The sequence below is a fragment of the Meriones unguiculatus genome, chromosome 2, assembly GCF_030254825.1.
Source record: "Meriones unguiculatus strain TT.TT164.6M chromosome 2, Bangor_MerUng_6.1, whole genome shotgun sequence".
NCBI classification, from domain to species: domain Eukaryota; kingdom Metazoa; phylum Chordata; class Mammalia; order Rodentia; family Muridae; genus Meriones; species Meriones unguiculatus.
The window spans coordinates 55,578,221-55,602,345 of NC_083350.1; the positions used below are offsets into that span (position 1 = coordinate 55,578,221).

A 24,125-nucleotide genomic window follows, 5' to 3' on the forward strand; every position below is an offset into this window, starting at 1 on the left:
AGAGAAAGGAACCCGCAAAGGAGCAAATGCCAGCTACAGGAAAGAGAGAGCGAGAAATTTAACAAAGGAAGCAAAGGACACTGGGAAAAAAAAAAAAAGAACATACAAGATGGAGAGGCCTCCCATTAATATTATGAAGTGATCATGGCCCGGGAACACAGATTTAGGTGATAATTTCAGAAACATTTTATAGTAACAGAAGAAAGTCATAAATCAAGATACTTTCCAAACTGGCTGTCTCATCAAAAGCAATCTACAAATTCAATGCAATATGCAACAAAATTCCAATACAATTCTTCACAGAAATTGAAAAAAGAATCTTAACTTTCATATGTGTGGGGAATTTGGAGGCCCATAGGGAATGGTGAGTGAAGCATCAGCTACATCTCCTCGAAAGATCCTGATCTACTGTACACATTGTTGATCCGCTAGGGACTCCCAGCACACTAGTCAAGTCTCAAAATGGATCTAAGGCTAGGGCGGCGACTGCTTCCCCCTTCTTCATGGAAGTCTCCTAGAGTGACTTTGCCCCCCCCCCCCGACACATATCTCCCTATAGTTGCACCAACCTGACTGATTGTTACTAGTGCTTGAGGCCTTTCAGTCATTTAAGGGCTGTTACACTGGATAATAAGCTAGTCTGCACCTTTGAATCTGGTCTCTCACAGAATTATTGATCAATGTAATAGAACTAAGAGCCCATATAATAAACCCAGTCACCCAACTTGTTTTTTTTTTTTTTTAAATAAGGAGGCCAACACTACACAGTGGTGTAGAAGCCTTTTTTTTTTAGGAGCTATTTTTTAAACTCTCTTTTATTTGGGGTTCCTTAATGCTTCTACCTCCCTTCCAACCCCCTCGGCCTAGGAAGGAGAGAAAGGTTAGAAGGGACAGGAGACCTCTTCAGCTACTTCTGGCTGTCTAGGGTCGCCAGGTTCTTTGGAGTAGTACCAATCTGAGTCATCAGGATACCCAGTGGTCCAGCAAGACCAGCAGCCAGGGCTTCCCCATCCATCTCCTCTCTCAAAGACTTCTTCCTTTCTCTAGCATTCTCCTTCGAAGAGTCCTCTCTCCAAGCATCTCCCTCGAGGTGTCCCTGGGCTCCGGTATTTATACCCTCTCAGAATTTAACAGCTGCTGGCAAAGACCATGCCCTTTCCTGAGCCTCCAGGCTGTTACTAGCTGTCACAGACCACACCCCCCCGGAGACAATTATCAGTTACGAGCAGCTCCATATCCCACACTTAGGATTAAAATAAAAACCTGTTTACATACCTGAGTTGTTTGTTTTTTTAAACTAAAACTTACACTACACAATAGAGAACAGACAGCATCTTCAACAAATGGCCGTGGTCAAACTGGTTAACTACATGTTAAAAAGTGAAATTACCATGGGGGCTCACAGGGACTGAACCACCAACCAAAGAGCATGCAGGGGTTGGACCTAGGCCCCCTACCCATATGTAGCAGGTGTGCAGCTTGGTCATCATGTGGGCCCCTAACAACTGGAGCAAGGGCTATCTGATTCCGTAGTCTGCCTTTGGATCCCTTTCCCTCAGCTGGGCTGCCTTGCTTGACCTCAGTGGGAGAGGATGCGATTAGTCCTGCTGGGACTTGATGTACTTGATGAACTTACCCATGGGGAAGAAGTGTGAGGGTGAAAAGGGGAGAAGAGCAGGGAAAAGGCTGTGAAAAGACTGTAAAGTGATTAAATAAATTAATGAAAAGAAGGAATGAAACTAGATCCTTATCTCTCATCCTGCAAAAACTCAACTCCAAATAGATCAAAGACCTCACCATCAGATTGATGCCCTAAATGCTGTTAATGAAAAAAACAACTTTCACTTAAAAAAAATAAAAATAAATAAATAAATAGATAAATAAAGAATGTAGTTTATTCTGAAGCCAAGTATGAAAGACCATGGCTAGAATTAGGTAACAAATTCACAAACTTTTTATAGTAACAGAATAAAAACATAAATCAAGACACTTTTCCAATACATTAATGGGTACATCAAGCAGGTGGATTGTAACAAGATGGGGAAAATGCTGGGCCCTGTATGCTATCTAAAAACACTCTTGGCTCTTTGGTTAGTGGGGAACTAGGGGTTTGCTATGCAAATACATTCTAAAAGGTTTTTGTTTTTTTTTTTTAACTCTGTTGTCAAGATGTTAAGTCAAGCTTTATGTGATAGTACGGAATGTTAGGTCTCACACAGGTGGTGGAGAGCACAAAGAACAGCTATTTGATAGGCTAAAGATTACCCAAAACAAAATGTAGTTAGGCTCCGCACTAAATTGTTTGCAATGCTTTTTATTTTCCTGACAGAAAAATTCTCAAAATACACCGATTTTTTTTTTTTCTTTAAGCAGTAAGGAACTGATGCTGACAAGCCCCCGGACTCTGTTGGGATTACAGGTGTATGCTACAATTACAATGCCACCCCCACTGGCTCATTTGCTACATCTTAGTTGCTGGTGGCTCAAAAGTATTTTAATGGACCAGCAAGATGGCTCAGGGCGTACTTGCCGCCAAATATCTGATGACGATGGCAATTGCTAGAGAGCCACATGGTACAAAAAGTTTAGCTATTGCATGTTGCCTTATGGCTCCACCTGCATGCCTCCCACAGCCAAAATAAATTAGTAACTGTAAAAAGAAAACACACATTTTCGTTAATCCCTTTGTGCATGGGAGGAACAAAGTAAATTTATTCACACAGCAGAAAAACATCAAGATTAGTTTTGGATTACCATTGGCATGTTGTGACAATAGTCCTGCATCTGTTTCTAAAAAGATTATTAATTTATGTCTATGCATGAGCAAGTGAATTCAGATGCCCGTGAGAGAAGTTGTCGTAGTTTTGAGTTCCCAATATTCGAGCTGGGAATGGAACTCTTTTATTAACATACATGCAGATGGAGTCATAAAGAGCAACACATTTTTTTTTTTAAACAAGAAATTGTGGAACATTTTCAGCATGAGGTGTGCTTGGAGTCCATCAAAGAGATACGACAGGCAGGAAGCACCAGGCCCCTCTCTCCTAGCTACTGGTCTGTGACACCTGCTTATCTCAGAACTCTGAGGGAAAGTTACCGGCAGTTTATGTGACTGGGACACTGTAAGACCTGGAGTCTCACAACTCAGGAGTTCAAGATCGCACCCTTCCCAGAAACTCCCAAAGACCATGACTCGATGTAAAAGCAAGAGGTTTAATTTAACCATTGAGCAATGGGGTCACCCCTGCCGGTCAGCAGAGTAGCACCGGGAGACAAAGGCATTAGGTTTTTAGAAGAAAAAGTGCGGGAAATTTGAAGTTGCTATTTTGGCAATTTAGGATTGGATGAGGAAGCTATAAAGTAAGATAACTGGTTAGTCTTAGGTGCTCAAGCTTGGCCAGTCCTGCCGAGTGTGGATGCAGCTGCAATTGAAGGTGGGGGTGGTTAGCTCATCCTTGAAGATTAGGGCTGCGGACTCTTGGCTGGAGGTCAGGAGCTATTCAGAAGAATTGGGGCCATCTGGGTTGGTTGCTAAGAAACAGTATCTTGAAGACAAGGGTCTGGTCGTTCTTTTTGCTGAGTGAAGGTCATTGCTTGCTAGCTTTTTTTATATCTGTCCTCACAGATAGGGTCACATTTCTCTGTTCTCTGGAAAGGTACTAAGAGGCTTTAGCTTAATCTGAACCTAAAACTCAAAACTATAGGCTTTAGAAGACATACAGGTTACAAAGTTAGTCTAACCCTTTCAACACCATCAGAAAAGGGGGCAGTTTCAAGTCCCAAACAATCCATTAGATAAACCAACAGGATGGGAAATTTGGAAAGGGCACAGGTCTTGGCCTATGGGAAAGATGGGAATTTCTCAAGATGAGGGTCTCTAAAAGACATCGTCTGTCAGCCAATCAGCATATCTGCTGTTTTCACCTTTTCTCTGTGCTGCACCCGCCTCATTCATCTCTTGAATTTGTTGCTATAGAGCAAACACATTAATTTCCACACAAAGGACCTCTACATAGCAACATCCTAAATTCCCAACAGCCATCTATACTCCAGCAACTTGGCTGTAGCTTTCTACCAATGGCTTCAGGGACATCTACCAAGTCTTTAAGCACATTTACTGTACTGGAAGACAGCTGTGCTGATTCACCCGGCTTGCTGGGCCTTAGAAAAGAGGTCACAAGAAAGACCCTGCCCTAACAGTGGCTCACAATGTAAACTGTCACAATTCAGACTAGCAGAACACAGAAAAAGCATGCAAAGTAGTAGCAGGAGGAAGCAGAAGTCCTGGGAATCCTGGTGGTGTGGCCTGCGAGGAGTCACAGGCAGGTATGTCTCCAGAAAGGTGTGTATGAGAGAGAATGCCACACACAAGCTAGCTCAGAACAGATAGGGAACGGACGGGAATGTCATGAGTTTGTCAGTATTCTGATTGAGGAGTCAAAATAATGCTTCCAGGTCATGGAAAAGGTAAACCAAAGACATATGAAGATGCATTTGCACATCTTGGACTGGACAGAGTCAAGAAATGGAAACCATCACACACAGGGAACATTGCAGGAAAGGAAGCAGAGAATTAAAAGAGCCAGAGAATCGGGGAGTTTGTTGTTGAGACTCTGCTCCTTAGAAATATCTGAAGCTACACCCATAATGTCTCACCAACATGACTGACTGCTTAAACATGAGCTGAACAAGAGCGAGAGATAGGCTAAAGTAGATGGGGAAAGATCAGGAGAGATCAACCCTATACAAAGAACTACAAATAGTTAAGGAGTGCCGAGTGGGAGAAACAGCCTTCCCCAGGGAAAAGCATGCCAACTGGTTATCCATCCAATCGGTCAGCTCTGAAAACATACAAGTAACATTATACAGGTTCAGCAGGTTATATTTGGAAATTATATATACACACACATATATATATATATTGCAGGCATTATATACATACATGCATGTAAAAACAATTAATGAAAAAAAGAGCTAATGAATTTGAAAGAGAGTAAGGAGAGATATATGTATTTGAAGGGAGGAAAGAGAAGGGGTAAACAATGTAAAGTCCAAATATAAAAGAGGTAATAATTAAAAAAAACAAAACAAATGGAAACCAGAAGAGTGGGCTGACTCTTTCAAAGAAGATAACCTAAACTCTATAGGTGTGAATTTTTAAAGTAAAAATTTTTTTATGTCTATGGGTGATCTGCCTGCAGGTTTGAACATGTACCACATACATGCCTACAGCGTCAGTGGAGGCTAGAAGAGGGAGTCAGATTTCCGGGAACCTAAGTTATAGGTTGTTGCTAGCTGGCCTGCGGGTGCTGGTATCCGTACCTGGGTCCTCTGCAAGAGCAAGTGCTCTTAACCGCTGATTCATCTCTCCACTTTCTTCATTAGAACTGAGGTAACTGTAGACATTTTTAAAGAGAGAAATTTAAAAAAAGAAAGGTAGGAAAAAGGAAGTGAAATTGTTTACCCTTTCCCCCCAGATTCTTCCATTTGGCAGTGTTAGACACCCGACAGTATTGTCAGCAAAGCTATCCCTAGTGCATCCTTTTATTGCTACAGCCACTACTCTCAACTATCTTTTAATGCTGACAGAACTCACTCCACGACTAAAGCATAAAATCAGGATGTGGAGGAGCATACAACAGCTGCGCAGCCTTCTCCAGGTCTTCCGCAAAGCCTTGGACACCACCCTTCCGCCGCGGCCGACCAACCGCCGCCGGAGGAGCTGGCTACTTCCGGCCGCGGGGGCCAGATCGCGGAAGTGCCGGCACCGTGTGCGCCGCCACCGCGTCCGAGATGGCGGATCTCCACCGCCAACTGCAGGACTACCTGACGCAGGGCAAAGCGAGCAGGACGGCGGCCGCCGAGCCGCTGCTCGCCGCGAGGGCAGCAGAAGAGCCCGCGGCCGGGGCCTGGCTAGGCCGCACGGCTCTGCGGTGGCCGTGGGCTGCGAGCCCCACGGAGCCGCCGCCCGCGGGCGCGAGCTGCATCCCGAACGTGACGCGCGGGCAGCGCCTGGCGGCGGGCGGGCTGTGCCTGCTGCTGGCGGCGCTCTGCTTCGGGCTGGCGGCGCTCTACGCGCCGCTGCTGCTGCTGCGCGCCCGCAAGTTCGCGCTCCTGTGGTCGCTGGGCTCCGTGCTGGCACTGGCGGGCGCGGCGCTGCTGCGGGGCGGCGCGGCGTGCGGGCGCCTGCTGCGCGGCGAGGAGGCGCCGTCGCCCGGCGCCCTGTGCTACGCGGCCGCCCTGGGGGGAACGCTCTACGCCGCGCTGGCCCTGCGCAGCACGCCGCTGACGGCGCTCGGCGCCTGCGCGCAGCTGGCCACCCTGCTGCGCGCGCTGCTGGGGCTGCTGCCCTGGGGCGGCGGCACGGCGCTGCGTCTGGCGCTCGGCCGCCTGAAGCGCGGGGCCGGCCTAGCCAGCGCGCTCCCGGTGTGACGGTCCCCCGTCTCGAGGAAGCGGAACTGGGCCGGCTGGAGACGGTGCGCGCGCGGCTACCCACGCTCCACGCTGCCGACAGGACCGCGCGGCGGAGTCCGTGAGCTCGGAGCGGCTGTCACCAACTGACGCACGGGGCTGGGTCAGAAGATCCTTAGGCTTCTTCCGTTCTGGGCAGCATGTGGCCCCGCGAAGAAGTGATTGTGCTTGCTAACTGCTGTGGAGAAGGCTGTCAGTGAGCTGCTTTCCTACTAACTGGCTTTACTTGGACGTCAGGTTAAGAGGTCAAAAGACATGAATAGCTTTCTGACTTGGCTGCTTTTGGAAGAACTACATTTTCCCTTTTGTCGTTTAAAGAAATGCAGTAAGGTTTCGGTTTTACTGCAGTTTTTCGAAGCCTCATTCCTATTCACTGTAAATCAATCCAGATTATCAGATTAAACACTAAATTTAGCCACTGGATTTAAAAGTGATTAGTTAATACTACCTCATGTTTTTTTCTTTAGTAAATATGGTGCTTTATAACATTCAAGGAAAATTAATCGTAAAAACAATACACCAAAGAGCAATATTCTGAATCAAGAAGCCAGATACCCAGTATGATGCGTGGCAACGTTTGCAAAGGCTTCTGCAGAACCTAAGGAATCCTGGGAGACAAACATTTTTACATCTACAATTAACATAATTGTTATGGATAGGTTTTGCCAAGTTTTCACGATTCCTATCGTTGCTGCTTTTCAAAGTATTACATAGTTCAATATTAATGTAATGTAAAATGCTTTTTATATATAATTGCTGTATTTCCGAGGTTCAGCAGGTACTTGTTTTGTTTTTGTGGTGTTGGTTCGGTGAAATCAGCATCTAAAGCTATCATACTTTATTGACAAAACCTGGTTTCTCAGTATTGAATCTCGGTGCACTAGAAAGTAAAGTATATTTAACAGCTTATAATTTTACACCAGTGGTTCTCACACTAGACTGGCACATCAAAAGTATTTGAGAAGCACATTTTATCAGTTCATTTATGATACCCGTGGATGGGTCCAGACATTTTTATATATAAGAAGTGCTGCATATATTACGTATTATAGAACTATGTGTATTATAAATAATATATTATTGAAATATATATTACAAATATTGTATATGTTACATATATAATATAAAACCACACCAGGTGTTTTTACGTTCAGCTGAGGCTGAGAACCACTTCTGTGCACCAGCTTGTACAATGTACAAGTTGTTTTCCAAACTGCTCCAATGTTGCCTTAGCAGGATAGGTCAGACAGTAGCCAACTGCTGCTTCCTCAGTCCCCCATGATGTGATGCCACAGTGGCCAACATTTCAACTTCATAGGCTCCCAAGACACCACCCTCTTTACTACTCCCTGTTAATCCAGTTTGCTGTGCTCCCCAGACAGTAAATAGAGCTGCCTACCTCTTTCAGGAAAGGAGTACTATTTTCAAGTAGTGACATGCACGTTTTATGTTACTGTATTCAAGATTCTAAAATTCTGTTTCCAACATTGTCAAGAATCCATTACTTGAAAATAAGTTTTATAAAATTCTAAGCACAATACCTTATATTTTGACAGTAGTGTTCATAGATATTTAATGTCTAATGTAGAGGTTCTGTTAATAAATTCATTCTCAAAATATGAGCTGGATAGTCTCAGGTCTCCTTCATAGCTTTATGGAGCTTGATTGTAAGTTGTTTTTATGTTATGCCAGGAGAATTCAAGTGAGGAGGAATACAGCTTCTAATAGTGTGGGTGCTGACATTTTTATTTTTGAATTAAGAAGGAAATTGTTAACTTGAAATCTTCAGATTCTAGCACCCAAATAAACAACATTTCTTCACTCCATACCCACAGAGAGCTAGGGAAGAGTTCTGTGCACTGACCAACTATGTCAGTATGTCTTTTCTAAGCAACCAGAGATGTCCAGAACCACTCAAATTGCCAGTAAACCTGTCTTAATGCACCAAAAATCTGGTAATGCAAGGAGAGGTTAGCAGCTCCAGGAGTGACCTTTCTTAGAAAGACCGGTGGTCAGGGTAGAGAGACCACTTAGTGGTTAAGAGCACTAGCTGCTCATCTGGAAGACACAGATTCAGTTCCTAGCATCCATGTAGTGGTTTACAGCTGTCTGTAACTCCAGTGCCAAGGGATCTAACAGTCTTTACTGGTCTCCACAGACACCAGTCACACAACTGGTACACAGGCATGAACACAGGCAAAACATCCATTCAAGAAAGAAAGGGGGAAAAAAAAAAGGAAGAAGGCAGCATCGGAAGGGGTATCTCAAACTGAAAAATTGACTTTCAACCTGAGCCTTTCGGGGGTTTCGAGAGGGAGGTAGTGAGACAAAGTCTCAGGTATGCCAAGTTGCCCTGAAAATTACTTTGTAGTCAAGGGTCCTCCTGGATCCACCTCCCAAATGCTAGTTTATAGAGGGATATTTTTAAAAAAGAGGATTGTGTGTAAGAGCTAGGAGTTGAGTTCCAGCCCCTATATGTGCTCTTAACTGCTGAACCATCTCTCTAGGCCCTATCTTTGCCTTTCCTTGGGGGAGAGGGGTTGAGATAGGTTTCTCTGTGTAAACAAGGCTGTCTTGGAACTCCCTCTGTAGAGTAGGCTGAACTTAGAGACCTGTTTGCCTTTGCCTCCACACCCAGCATTTTAATTTTTTTTTTAAAAGGAAGAAATTTGTCACATCAAAGAACTTTCTGGCTAATGCTATCTTCTACCTTCAATCTTGAAATCTCTACAAAGTGAATGTGAAAGAGGAGATTGTTTTCCAAAACGTACATAACTTTGTTCCACTTCCTTTGAATTGCATGATAAGATACATGTGGTTAAGTCATTTACACCTGGTTTCTCTCCCAGTGAAGACAAGACCATTCAAACCTAAACTGCCAGGAGATGCATCCAAGGGAGAGCCTCTAGTTGAACACCCAGAAGATTTGTTTCTCAATAATGTAAATTTTTACCCTGTAGAGCATGTCTAAGGTTTTGAGCCTTCTTGAACTACGTCAGAGCAGTTTTTAAAGTATTCCTTATTGCATAACAAAAACAGTGTAACAACAGAAAGATAAAAATTATTTGAAAAGCACAGAGTTGACAACTGAATGTCATCTGTCGTGACAGTAGTAAGTGCACTCTCACCAGGTCAGATGCACAAAACCCACGCACTCCCTCCGCGAGCACTACACAACCAGTTGTTTCTGTTAATTCTTGAGTAAATCACATTCTGTATTCATACAAAACAAGGTTTTTTTTTTTCCTCTGACAAACTGTACATATAGAAATAAATTTCCAATTGGACATGAACTTAACTTTGTGGAGGTGCTCCATTTCTCATGACACTTAAAAAAAAAAAAAAAAAGGATTCCAGCTTTTATCTTCACAAACAACATGGGAGAGTTAGGGCAACGAGGGTGGACAAGACAAAACAGGGCCAACTACCCTGGGGAGTTGGCAGCAGTCTCTTCATCTCAAACACATCATCGGGCTCCTAGAACTCAGCTGCCCCGGAAGAAGAATTCAGGGCTTCAGTGGTAAAGGCTTGTTTTTGCTTTGCGTAGTAAGTCCACCACAAGAACTTCTTAAATACTATCCAGGAGGCCAAGGGCTACTCAGCCCTCCTCCTACCGACCCCTCCCAGTACCCCTTGAAGAGCCTCGCCTGGGAGGGCCAGAGTTCATGTTACTCCCTCTACCCCAGTTACTGCTGCTCCGGCCTCCTCGAGAAGACGAGCTGCTGCCTGGAGGGCCACCAAAAGGTTCATCTCTGTGGTATCCATCATGATGGTCTCCGTCCAAAGAGCTGGAACGCCCGGATTTTGGCACTCTCTGGGAAGGTCCTGGGCCCCCTCGGCCTAAAACAAAACGTGAATCAAGAGATGACTTTATGTATCACAGCATTTGCTTTCCAGGAATTCCTGGTACAACTCTCTCTCCCTGAGGACAGTGGACCAACAGGAGGTCCTAGGGAGATAAAACAATGGTGTTCAGAGCTGACAAGGCTCTAGCCAGCCTGAGCATGCCTTGTCCTTTCCCCATTCCCTCTGTCTTGCTAAAAACCATTACATTACATTGCTAAGGCTGGACACCAAGGTCTATTCCATTAGTTGGTTAGCCACTTCCTCTTCTGAGGCTGCCTACCAAGGTCCAGCTTTCAAAGTGTTGGAGTCTAGCAACCAAAAGCCCAATCAAAACATTCCACACCATCCTAGTCATTTCGAACACAGCCTTCCTTTTTTTTTTTCTTCCTCTAAAAAAAAAAACATCTGCAGGGTTATTTGCTGCTGGTTTTCTTCCTAAGTCAGAAATCAGCCACTTTACTTTCCTTCCCATTTAATAAAGGATCTGTGAAAATAGTTGTTTGGGTGTGGTTTGTACCTAACTTAGGAAGGAGCACTCCATTGTGTGTAGGTCCCTCCAAGAGTAATGAAGTGGGTTCCTCTACTCCTTTCTGACCTCATCTTTTCCACCCTGGCTCATGGCCTCAGACTTCTGTATCTCTGGGGGTCATACACACCCCAGGGCTGTTTGACAGAGGACTGGAAGCCAGCAAACACTAAGAATCCCCAGAAACCTGCAACACAGTGGAACATGTTTTTTCTCTCCTGTGCTACCAAAGTACTTTAAGAGAAGATTTCAAAAGCATCTGCTAACTTTAGAAGCAACTAAGATCCACAGGCTGCTGCAGCTGTTAACAACAAGGGCTCCAGTTAGGATCTGTGTTTATGTCTCATGATATAAAGCTTCCTTCACCTTTAGTGATGTGAAATATTCTCAATGAACAAAGATAAACTGGCTCTCAAAGATTTTCTAACTTTAACTTACTTCAGACTTAAGATAGTAGATGTTTAGCTACAAGTAAAATTGTCTTAAAACCCTTTCTTAGGCCAGTGAGATGCCTCAGCAGGTACAAGCACTTGCTACTAAACTCAGTAGCCCAAGTTCCATGCCCAGGACAAGACAGGAGAGGACCAACTCGGGCAAGTTGTCCTGTAACCTCTACATGTGCACCGTGGCTCCCACACACAAACATACAAAGTAAATACAATTTGGAAAAGTGTAAAAGAAGCTTCCTGGGGAGAGAAAGTGAGCTTTCTTCAGTGCTGTACCCCAGGACAGTTGTTCACACTCCAATGAAGGGCCCTCTCTTCCACCCACGCACATATGAATAGTGCTAACTGAATTCAGTGGGCTATACAAACAACCGGAAGATTTATTAAATTGGGAGGGAGCCTTGGGGGTCAATAGATCTGGGATGAGTTGATCTAAATATACTGTGTTTTAAACTACCAAAGAATAAATACAGTTCTTTCTTTTTTCTTCTTGAGCTCAATGGTACAGTGCTTTGTCTACTATGTGCCAAGATCACTGCAAAGTAAATGAAAATGTAAATTGTACGTTTTTCTCGTGAAATATGATTGGTTCATCTCCTAGAGCATGTGTTCTTGCAACAGTACTATCAACTCTATTTTGTCTAAAACATTTGAATGGAAGTTGCATCCAATGGAGATGAAGATGTTAGGGGAACTTGCCAGGCAGGAAATGTGGCTTATCATCATGCAAAGCATCTTAAGCTAACCTAGGGTAGCCTGAGCAGAGCTGTCAGCTAGTATGTAGTTGTCATGCTAGCCACATGTCTGGCCAGAACATCCTGACTGCCCATGAATGAATTCATCCAGGACCATAGCCTACTGAGCAGTGCTGTTTAAGAAGGGAGGGAGATGGACTACATACGCACTAGTCTTTTCTGGGAAGACTCCATAGACAGCAAGTGAACAAGATGGGGCGTCTAAAGCATTTGACACAGGCCACTGCCCAGCCCAAACTGAAGCCAGACTTGTAGTCAGCAGTCACTGGCTGCTACTGCTCCTACTTAAAGTGCCAGTGATGTTCCTCCTGGGCTCAGGCCAAAAAGTGCAGTACAGCAACTGGGAGAAGATAGCGTTCCCTTCCCCAAGAGGACAGACAGCCTTCAGGGCTCCACTGGCTGCATATTACAACTGCCAGAGGGACCAGCTAAGCAAGTAGGGTAGGAACACTGAAGAAGGAACTCGTGGAAACAGCTGAGAATTCTGCTGAGTCAGTCTGCAGCTCCATCCAACAGTGGAAAGGACCCAAAAAAGCTACACTCGCACTCACTAAGTATAAGAGCTTCAATGTCTGCCCAAACTAAGGTCAGAGGCAGAGGGGAGGCAGCCTTGGGGGCTCAGGGCATAAGTGGCAGACCCATGCAGCTCTGGGACCTGGACTGCTGTCCTCTTACCTTTGCTTCCCCGGTCCTCCGAGGGGCCTCCTTGGGGCTCCATCTCTCTGTGTTCAGAAGTGCCTGACCCATCATGCCAGGGGCGCTTCCGGGGTGGTAGGGAGGCCATGTCCATGCCTTGGAGAGAAGAGGAGCGCTCTCTGCTAGCTGGTGAATGGCCATCGTGAGGGGGATGATCAGGGCGGGGAGCATCACGAAAATGTTCATGACCTGGTCCTGAAATGAGAGCCAAAGTTCTGTGCTTTCAAGGCTTGACACTGTCACTGCAGTCAAACAGTGCAGACCAAAAGCAACCCGGAGTGATGCCACTCAGAGCAACCTGGGAACTGAGAGCAGGAATGTCCATTTAACAGGCCAGGTGTGCATCACAGCGCGGATGTGAAAGGAAGAGCCTCTCACTAGAATATAAGGAGGCAGGTGTACGCATGTTCTCAGTTTTAGACTCGTGTTATGGTCGTAGTCTTTACAGTTATTGAGGATGGGCCTAGAGAGTTGGATCAATGGGGAAAGCGCTTGCTGTGCAAGTATGAGGACTAGAATTCAGATTCGCAGCACCCACATAAAAGCTAAATGTGCATTAAGATCCCAGGGACAAGCTGGCCAGCTAGACTAGCCAGATCTGACTCAAATCAGAAGCCCTGCTTCAATATAGAAGAAGAGAGCCAGCCACCACAGGTCAGCTTCTGGCTTCCATACACATACACACACGCACATGCATACCCACCTGTACACATGTAAGCCTACACATGTGAACATACAGACATACATACATTGTTCATATATACATACAAAAAAAAATTAACCGAAGACTCCAGAGTCCACTAACAAAAAAATCACATCTACTAATGTTTACGGTATCATCAGTTAAGATGAAAATTCTAATTCTTTTATTCTTATTTTCCAAATAGATAATTTAGTAAAAAGAGTGGTATTATTTGTGTATGTGCTGATATGTGTGGAAGCCAGAGAACAATATGAAGTGTCTTCTTCAGGTCTCTACTTTCTGTATTTTCACCCCAAAGACAGGGTCTTAACTATGTAGCTCCAGCTGGCCTCAAACTCACAGAGATTTGATTACCTCTGCCCCCCAAGTGCTAGGTTAAAGGTGTATGCCACTACCTCGGGCCTCACAACTTTAACGAGAAAGGAACTTGTGTGGAACCTAATGAACACCAATTTGACTAAATAGGCTGGTCAGTTTATTCTTGGGATTCTCCTGTCTGTCTCTTCAGTGTGGAATTACAGATGCAACTAGCATGCATGGCTGAGAATTCAAACCCTTGTCTTCATGCTTACATGGCAAATATATTAATAAGACATCTCCCTAATCTAAGAGTGACATTGTTCTATACTCAACACAAATTCCAATTCCTTTACTATCTTGAAAAACAAAACAAAACAAACAAGCAAACAAACAAACAAAAAAACAAGCAAACATAAAAACAGGGATGATGGTGCACACCTGTAATCCCAGGAGACAGAGGCAGGTGGATTTCTGTGAGTTCAAGGCCAGCCTGGTCTACATAGCAATCCAGAGCAGCCAAGGTTACACAGAGAAGCCTTGTCTCAAAACCAAACCAAAACAAAAACAACAATAACAAAAAAACCCAAAACTCCATGGAGTCAAACTAGAAAAGACAGAACCTGGAGATGGGCTCCCACTCTGTGAACTACCAAACCACAAGCATGTCTCCTTCCTTACCTGGCTCTCGGTTTCCATCCCAGGAGTCTGGCTTCCGTCCTCCTTCAAATCGAGGGAACTCATCAGGAGTGGGTAGTAAGCACTTCCTGGATCCCCCTACACAGAGGAGCAAACAAACCGTGCTCACACGCCGCCCAGCTTTGTTCAAGGCTGCTTGTCCCTCAAACCAGCTGTTCTCAATATTGCTCACCTCGAGGGGTACCACGGCCACGCCCTCTGAGATCCCGTCCTCGGGCTGCTTCATCGGAAGCATCAAAAACCTCTTCTGGACCAAAGTCATCAGGACCAGGAAAGTTGTCCCTCCCTCTTGGGGGAGCACGCCCTTCGTGTCTTGGGGGATTTCCTCTTCTAAAGCTGAAAACAAAAACAGAATGTCTACCTTTTGGAAAATATTACTCTTAAATATGGAGAAAGGTTGACAGGAAACTTTAATGAACAATGTAAATAGGGAGAAAAGCATTTTCTCTGTGTAGTCCTAGCTGTCCTGGAACTCACTCTGTAGACCAGGCTAGCCTAGAACTCAGAGATCCTCCTTAAAGTATTCACTTTAAAGTGTCAAAACATACAGGAAGGCAACAATATAACAGAATATTGGTTACTTAAGCTTTATAGGAACATAGTAAAGCTTTTCATGTATTCTTTTGTTCATTTCTCCCTCAACAACCATTATATTAGAATTGGTTCGTTCTTTTCTTCCTTCCTCCCTTTCTTTGTCACTACACCCAACTCTGTTATATTTTTTTATGACGAACTTTTTTTTGGCATACATAGTTGAAATGCATAACAGCACCTCCACTGGCCGTAAGTGCTAAATAAATGGGCAATGGGTCAGGGTGTGAAAGTTTGAATAAAAATGGACCCCATATGTCCACATTTGATTGCTTGGTCTCCAGTTAGTGGAACTGTATGGAAAAGGGGTGTTTCACTGAGAGCAGGTTTTCAGGTTTCAAATGTTCATGCCAGGTAGAGTCTGAGTCTCAGTGTCTGTCCCTCTCTTCTCCTCCCCACCCTGACCCCAGTCTACTGCCATGTCTGTCAGCTTCCCTCCATGATGAGCATGGACAAACCCCTAAAACTGTGAACACATCCCCTCAAAAGCTTTCTTTTGTAAGAGGTGCCTTGGTCACAACATCTCTTCAGAGCAACAGAGCACTAAGACACCAAGCATGGGTCAGTTTGCTCTCCAGCTCCCTCTTAATTGATTTCTTCCTCAGTGACATAACCAAACCATCTTTACCGTCAGTACAGCAAACCTGGGTCAGAAGAGGAGACTGCACCAAGAGGCATGAGTAGGCCAGGGCAGCCTCTACAGGAATGCTGTTACCAAAACTCAACATGTTTTTCTCTATGCCCAAGCTGTACCAATGCCCTAGGTATAAATGGAGCCTTCTTTGCCTTTATTAGAAAATATCTACTGGTATGGACTGCTTGTGTCCCCTAAATTCCTATGTTGAAGTTCTAATACCTATGTGATACAATATAGGGTATATATATACCTTATATGGTAAAGATCAGTGTACCATACTCTTGAAGATAAACAAGGAGGATATTATGAGAACATGAAGATAGAACCAGGTAATGAGATTAGGAAAGAGAAACAGAACCAAGTTCCACAATGATATATATATATTCAGGTAAGCATACAAACTTTTTTGTGTGTCGGGGGGGGGTGTCTTGGCTACTGAGATAGCAGTAAAAGCATTTGCTGCCAAGCCTGACACCCTGAGGACCATTCCCAGGGCCCACATGGTAGAGAGAACTGACTACTACAAGTTGTCCCTGACCTCCCCGGACTTGCATGCCATAGCATATGCCACACACAAAAAGATAAACACCTCAGAAGAGATGGCTCTGTGGTAAGGTGTACACTGCTTTTTCTGATGATCTGAATTCAGATGCCAGCACCCTCATCAAGCAGTTCACCAAACTCTGTAACTACAGCTCTGTGGGATCTAGCTTGCTTCATAGGAGACCTACACTCATAATGCACATACCACATAGGAAAGACACACACAGAATAAAGAAATATAATAAAATGTTTTGGAGTTTTGGTGGTTGGGTTTTTGTTTTGTTTGGTTTTGTTTTAGTTTTGGTTTTCTAAAACAGGGCTTCTCTGTGTAGCCCAGGTTTTCCTGGAATTCACTCTGTATATCAGGCTGGCCTCGAACTCAGAGGCCTGCTTCTACCTCTCAAGTGCTGGGATTAAAGGCACTCATCACTACTGCCCAGAATAATACAAAAATTCTAAAAAGTTTGTGAGAGTTAATTAAAAAAAAAAAAAGTTTGTCAGAAATTAGGTAAAGTGCCACATGCCTGTAATCACAGAAATTTGGGGTGAGGGAGCTGAAGTTCAGGGCCAAGTCTACACTAAACTTTTTTTAAAAAAAATAATCGTGTGTGGGTATATGAATGTAGGCATATCCATGCCCCAATGTGTGTGTGTGGAGATGACCAAGTAACTTTCCATCTTGTTTAGGCAGGACCTCTCTTCTATTTCTGCCCCTCTACATATCTCAGGCTAGCTGGCCCTCAACCTTCCAGGAAATTCTCCTGTTTCTGTCTCCTATCTTGCCATAGGAGTAATGGAATTACAGATCTGGCTTTTTACTTACACGAGTTACAGGGATCCAAACTCAGGTTGGAAAGCTTGCACGGAATGTACTTTCACCTACTGAGCCATCTCTCCAATCCTGTACTGACATTTTATATAGACGTTTGCTCATTACTGTCATTACTTCCTAAACAAGATGGTCTAGCTGCATGGTGGTGTAGTCTCTTTAATCTCAGCATTTGGGAGGAAGAGGCTGGTGCATCTGTCAGTTCCAGGCCAGCCTGGGATACATAGTGAGACCATCTCTCAAATACATGATACAATACAGTATAATAGCTTTCTGGAGCTGTGAAAATGGCTCAGTCAGTAAAGCCACTGCCACACAAGCATGAGGATCTGAGTTCAGATTTACAACACACATGTGCAAGTGAGGGTACAGCATTATGTGCCTATAACTTCAGCCCTGGGGACACAGACACAAAAAGATCCCAGCAGCTAGCCAGCCAGCCAGCCTGTCTGAACTGTTCAGCATAAGAGACAGCGTCTCAGAAAAGACGGAGGCAAGACTGATAGATGATTCAACCCCAGCCCTCCACACACGTGCACCCACACAAACATGCACATACGCGACACACACAGCGTGAGCCATAGCTTTCTGCAGTGTTGTTTCAGATGGAGGGGAAAGCACAGAGAGTAGCACAAATGTGTGACAGCATAGGAGTCTAGGCTGAAACTTTGTCAAAAATATAAATGGGTGGACAAAAATATAAATGAAGACACAACAAAGACACAATATGCAGACTCAAGAAATCAGTGAGCATTATACAGAAGTGAGTTCTTATACACTCGATCACACTATCACTAGTTATGCTCAGGATCATTTAAACTAATTCGTGTTTTTCTTCCTTCACATGGCTTCTAGTCTTTGATCTAATTTTGTTAAGACCTTTCAGCAATTCCCCTAAATCTGAAGCCATTTACAAACCTTTTATTTTCAATTACAGTATCTGGCTCAGATCTCATGATCTAAGGTGAGCCTGGACACTGCAAAAGAGACCCAAGACACTCTCTGAGCATAGAGAGTCTCCTATCTCTTTAAAATGACTCAGAAAAGTTAGCCAGGAATAGTGGTGCACACCTCTCAGGAGGCAAAGAAAAGACTGGGAATTCAAGGATAGCCTGCATTGTGTCAGAACAAATAACTTCAAAGAAAAAGGGCTCAATTGTAAAGATCGTAGAGAACTACATATAACAACTTTCAAAGTCTAAATGCTAACCCACAGAAGCAACGGCTAAATTTACGCAGTACTTTCCCCAAGGAAAGAGAAAAGACCTTTGTAGTGAGGACAGGGCAAATGCAAAGAACTCACAGAATACACATTCATACCTTTCTTCCCTGCGCCCTCGAAAACGTGGGTCATCAGGATCCCGGGGAAACCGTTCATCTCCAGGTCTTCGGCCTTCCCATGCCCCTGGAGGGCCTCGGGCTGCACCCCGGCCATCCCCCTCACTAAATTCCCTGTGATCAGGTGGAAAGGGAGGTCCGGGGCCCCCTCGCCTCCATTTCTCTTCCTGTGGTAAGGGTCCTCCTCGTCCCTCAAATTCCCGTAACCGGTGGCCAAAGCGCTTGTCAGGATGGAAGTCGTCTGGTCTGCTGAAGTCGTCGGGAAAATCAGGGTGAGAGCCACGCCTGTCAGGAGGTCCCCTGCAGTCCTGGCCACCCCTGAAAGGGCCCCTCTCTGGCCCATGCTCAGGGCCACCGCTCTGCTCATGCCGCCTCTCTGACATGGGACCCAGGTGATGGTTGGGAGGGCCTCGAGAGTCACCTACAAGAAATAACACTGACTGTTACTGTGGCTTTCTTGAGGCCTGCTGTACAGGCCTTCTCTATAATCCCTGCCAATTTCAGGATGCGCTTTACCCTATAATGGTCTCCTCCTGGGTTCTTAGCACACTTAAAAGATAAACATCCCAAAACATAATATAATGGGGAAACCACTGGTTTTGGGGGTACAACTTTCAGCTTTGTAACTTGACCTATGGATAATCACTAATCTCTAGGGAGTGTCCACTTCTCAGTCATAAGATAAAAACATAAGCAAGCTTCTTGGCATGAGAATGGCCTTTCCTGCTTTGCTGCTGTTCCTCCTATGACTTCATTTCGATCAATGGATTGATACCCAAAAGACACAACAGAGAAGTCAGATTACAGGCTGGGAAGCTGAAAACTGGGAGGCTGTGCTATGAAGAATTCACCTCAGCCAGGTGTAGTGGCACATGCACTTGGGAAGCAAAGGAAGATGGGCTTCTCTACGAGTTTGAGGCTGGCCTGATCTACAGAGTAAGTTTCAGAACAGCCAGGGATATATAGTGAGATTCTGTCTCAAAAATAAAAATAAACTTTGTACATGCACAGACACACACACAATCACATACGAACGCACCTCTGCTCATGTATAAGCCACAAAGCCATCACAGGCACTGGGTCTACACTGCTGACACCACTATCCATCCTTTGGCCGATTTTAGGAATAGTGACACATTTTTCCATAAGGCTTATGGAACCATTGGCCCCTCTAACAATTGCTTGGGGACTAGAGAGTCCTGCTGCCCTTCAACCTTGGGATTTGTGTTTACACCTTTTTTGCTCTTTCTCAAAACGATGTGCCTCAAATACGGTATCATTAGCAATTTGTTTTTACGGACAGGAATTTCATTTGAAACTTTAAAAAAATCTGAATATATATGCAATGGACTGTTTGACAGCTGCTAACCAAACTACTGTAGCCACTGCAAGCACACAACTATTCTCTGTCAACATTTAAACCGATTTTTAAGGAAGGTATAAGCAAGGCATGGTGGTAAGTGCGTGTGATCTCAGCACTCAGGAGGCCAAGGAAAGAAGATTACAAAGAGTTCAAGGTTGCTGGCCAGTGCTTTGTAGCAAGGCCTTATCTCAAAATACCCCCCTATCCTGCATATAAATAACTAAGAAGGAAATACAAACACACTCCTGCTTTTAAAACAACGTTTGAAAATGCAATCAGTCCCTCCACTCACCCAGCTTATGCTGTCTGTTGCTGTTTCTTATCAGTAAGACAACAACCTTCTGGTCCCAGTCAATAGAAATTTCTAGTCCCCATCCATGACTCCCACCTTTCATTTCTTTGCACTTCCCAGCCACCTTAACTCCTCCTTTCCTCTCAGTGTGGATTGAAACTTGGAAATCTCAGTGTAAAACTGTGATGTCAGAAAGTCTCTCTGCACTTGAGCTTATCTATCCTTTCTTTGGGAATCCACCTCCCCTAAGAGACAAGCCCTCAATACTCAAGTGTTCTTCCAGCTGTGCTGGCTAGTTTTCTGTCAACCTGACACAAGCTAGAGTCATTCTGAAAGAGGGACTCTCAATTGAGAAAAGTTCCTACTAGACTGGTCTGTAGGGTAAGCCTGTGGTGTTTGACTGGTAATCAATATAGGAGGATGCAGTTCAGTGCACAAGCTGTCAGCCCTAGACTAGAGGTCCTAGGCTGTATAAGACAGCAGGCTGAGGAAGCTATGAGAGCAAACCAGTAAGGAGCACCCCTCCATGACCTCTGCATCAACTCCTACCTCTAGGTTCCTGCCCGACTTCCCTGGGTGATGGATGGACTTATAAGTGGTAAGGCGGAAAAAACCCTTTCCTCCCCAAGTTGCTTTTTCGTCATGATGTCTTATCACAGCAATAGGAACTCTATGTCTAACGAGATAGCTGCTTGTCCAACTTCAGGCTGTCAGAATTTAGTGTGACTTGAGATACAGGTAACAACTCACCTGAGGATACTACATATATTCTGCTTCTAACCCTATGAACAACTCATCTCACCATCTCTGTTTAAAAGTAGCCTGTCTACTTTCTTCCAAGGAAAGAAACCTACCACTACAAACGGTGATGTTGTGTTGGTGGCAACTAATCCAGGAGGGGATGGTAGGTCACTTGCATGTCTCTCCCTTCTCCCTCTGGTCCCTAGGAGAAAGAGGGGAGGAAAGGAAGCCAGAAGGGAGGGGAGGAGGAAGGAGAGAGGGAGAGGGGGAGAGAGAGGGGAGAGCAAGACAAGCAGGAACAAGTGGAGATACATGAAGGTGTGGCAGGAGAGGCCACTTCATTCATTAGTGAAAGTACCTAGTGGATGACAAAGTCCCTTCCCAATGGTAAACCCCAAGCCTCCAAGAAAACTCTCCATCTTTTTTCTCTCTTGCAAATCCTTCTGTGTATCTACTGCTACCATTTCTATGCAACAGGGATGGAAATAAAAGCTCTCTGATTCCCTGCCCTTTCCTACCTCTAATACCACACATAAATTCAAACCTGAGCTTCAAATGTTTAAATTCCAAGGGCTGTAAGTGCTGGTAAAGACTTCTCTCAATCCAACAGGACAGGACAAAAACACCTGTACCACATGGTGCTGTGGGCTTGGACAGTTAGTAATAAAGGCATTTAGTACTGTGACATACAGTCTCCACAGTGCCCCATGTGCTAATGTACTGTCTTTCCTATGGGTGCCCAACTAGACCACTCCACTCCTACCTCACTTCTGTTCACATTCCCTCAAGTTCTTCCATGCTGCTTCTCCTGCCAGCCCTTATCCTTTACTCCAACTTGGCCCACCTGGCAGCAAGGGCTCACTGACAGCTCAATCACTGAATAATAACTTCCAAATTGCTATATGCCCTAAATGCTGACAGTCCTCATCTTTGCTTTTCATAATCATTACATTGGTTTCTTCTTTTCAAATGGTGCCTAACAACAACAGTTTAAGAATCTAATATAGTACAATGGGCAAAGGTGATGGATAATTATAAGAACACTGTTAAGGTCCTGCATTCTCTACCCTATCAAGGAGCTTAAAGCAGAGGCAGTTCTGCTCTTTGGAAGGCTGGAAGCATGGACCTGCATCCTACAGACACAAGATGTACTCCCCATTCAGTGTGGGCTAGGCTGGGCTGGCCCAAGGCACAGACACAAATGCCAGGGTTGCTCAGTGATTTCACTACCAGTCTCTGGTGGTGTGGAACTCATTTTCTCTGGCCAGCATCACTGCCTAAGGAAACATTACCTATGACAACAAAAGACAAAGCAGAATTGCCAGCAGTTCCAATACCACTGTAAAATTAGCAACAAAACTATTTACTATAAAATGCACACAACAGCAGTAGAATACAAACTCTTCCTCAAAAAGTGCATATTTACCTTTGTTAGGGCCAGGTCCTTGTCCAGCGTTCAGAGGAGGGATGCGGCCTTGTGCTCCCTGTTGCCCTAGGCCTGGTATCAAGGGCGGGGGACCTGTACTCTGTCCTTCCTGAGAGGATACATGTAAACATGGGCATGAGACCACAGACAGTTAGTTGTTCATACAGAGAGTAGAGCAACTGTAACACATGAAAAACTGGTAGAACTAAATAGCTAGTGATATTAAAATAAAATTCCCCTAAAGGGAAGATGGCTTGGTAGATAAAAATGCCCTGTAGTGTGAAAACCAGATGGAGTTTGAATTCCCCAGTATCCAAGACCAAAACAACAAAACAGAAAGAAAAATGCCTTCAGTAACGCAAAAGCAGAAATTTCTGGGGGTTTGGTTTATTTAGTGTACGTGTATACAGTATGCAGGACAGAGACGGTCAGATGTTCTGTTCTATCACTCTTCACTTCATTCCTGTGGGGAAGCCCTCTCACAGAAGCTAGAAACAGAGAACAGGGAGCCTGTCTCCATCCCACAGTGCTGGGATTACAGACCCCTGTGTGGCCACGCCCAGCTTTTTAATGTTCGTGCTGGAGGTTCAGGTTCTCATGACTGTGCAGCAAACACTCTTATCCACTGGGCCATTTCCAGCCCTCGCTGGCAGAAATGTCTACACTGCTTTGTTGCCCACATTTAGCCTTGAATAGTTCTTATCAACATCTTCCATGCTGCTATTTTAACACCCAGATTTCCTCAAGTAGAACAGCAAAAACAACTGGCTTAAAGAAATCTACTTGATCAAAGTGGAGAAAGTCAGATTTTAGGATATAAAAAATAAGAACAAATTTTCCATCAAGAAAATTCTGGGATCTGAAATACCCTAGATACAAGTATGGCCTAGTAGCAAGTCTTTTAGACGCATTCTACAACTAGAGATTTTAGAAACATGATGCTTTTCATGCATACATTATTTTCATTCTATGGTACAATAAAAACTTAATGAATTTCCTCAGAAACTAAGGCCTGTCCTCTTCTCTAGCATGTCTAGAGTTTCATTTGTCATATAATAGTAATGTTTATCTTTTTATAATCCTCTAAAATGAAAACTATTATTCTATAAAACCAAAACCTGTTAAAAAACCAGAATAAGTAATATATTCGTACAAGTGAACACTGAATTAATAAAATATATATAATATGTGAAGTTTTAAGGCATCTTTGGATGACAGATCTGAATTTTATCCTAAATTTATTCTAAATTTCATAAAGTGGAAATAACTCAAATGTCACATATTTCTTAGACATTTTCGAATTCTGGAAAATCTACAAACCACTACACAGCATGTCCTTACTTGGGCTCAGTAATCCAGTGGTTACACTCCACACTGCATGCAGATGGGGCAAGCTAAGCACACACGGAAGACAGAGGACAACTTGTGGATGCTGGCTCTCCTTTTGCCTTTTGGGCTCAGGGGACTCAATATACTGTCAGGTTAGCTTGGCAAGTGTCCTTCTCTGCTGAGCCATCACACTGGCCCAAACGGCTGTCTTTTAGGTCATGGATTCTCAGTGGAATTTGGAAAGCAAAACAGGACTAGCACCTTTGTGCTGAAGGTTTATCTAGTGCCTGCCTAGAATGCACAATGATCCTGGGCTCCGTCCTGAGCCTTCTCCTTCGCCAGCAAAGGTAAAAAAAAAAAAAAAAAAAAAAAAGATTTTGTTTTGTTTTGTTGTTTTTCAACACAGGGTTTCTCTGTGTTGGCTGTCCTAGAACTCACTCTGTGGACTAGAATGACCTCTAACTCACAGAGATCACCTGCGTCTGCCTCCTGAGGTGTGTACCACCACCACCCAGCTAAAACAAACAAACAAAAATTTTCTGTGTTATCTTTCTCACAGTAGTATTCTCTCATCAGGTAACTTAATGTCCTTCAGAA

At 44.3% G+C, this 24,125-nt stretch overlaps 2 protein-coding genes across 4 annotated transcripts in view; one reads left to right on the forward strand and one right to left on the reverse strand.

The window, feature by feature from the left end:
• Window positions 1-5,663: 5,663 nt before the first annotated feature.
• Window positions 5,664-6,901, forward strand: Sft2d3 (SFT2 domain containing 3). The gene has a single exon (XM_021643392.2). It carries the CDS (start codon window positions 5,794-5,796, stop codon window positions 6,430-6,432), a length of 639 nt encoding a protein of 212 aa, XP_021499067.1. The 5' UTR covers window positions 5,664-5,793; the 3' UTR covers window positions 6,433-6,901.
• Window positions 6,902-9,665: 2,764 nt separating this feature from the next.
• Window positions 9,666-24,125, reverse strand: part of Wdr33 (WD repeat domain 33) — a 113,655-nt gene continuing 99,195 nt past the window's right edge. For 2 of the 3 annotated variants that reach the window (XM_060377514.1, XM_021643358.2), the window contains exons 17-23: window positions 22,200-22,308; window positions 20,887-20,975; window positions 18,360-18,798; window positions 14,612-14,775; window positions 14,422-14,517; window positions 12,720-12,935; window positions 9,666-10,311 (exon numbers count right to left, since the gene is read on the reverse strand). In XM_060377514.1, coding sequence (XP_060233497.1) covers window positions 10,135-10,311; window positions 12,720-12,935; window positions 14,422-14,517; window positions 14,612-14,775; window positions 18,360-18,798; window positions 20,887-20,975; window positions 22,200-22,308 — 1,290 coding nt within the window. In that variant the 3' untranslated portion in view covers window positions 9,666-10,134. The remainder of the gene's footprint in view (window positions 10,312-12,719; window positions 12,936-14,421; window positions 14,518-14,611; window positions 14,776-18,359; window positions 18,799-20,886; window positions 20,976-22,199; window positions 22,309-24,125) is intronic. The other variant, XM_021643359.2, reaches the window with a different exon arrangement.

Excerpts from the sequence above, each read along its gene's own strand:
- Sft2d3 (XM_021643392.2), top strand. The coding sequence starts at position 5,794 with ATGGCGGATCTCCACCGCCAACTGCAGGACTACCTGACGCAGGGCAAA.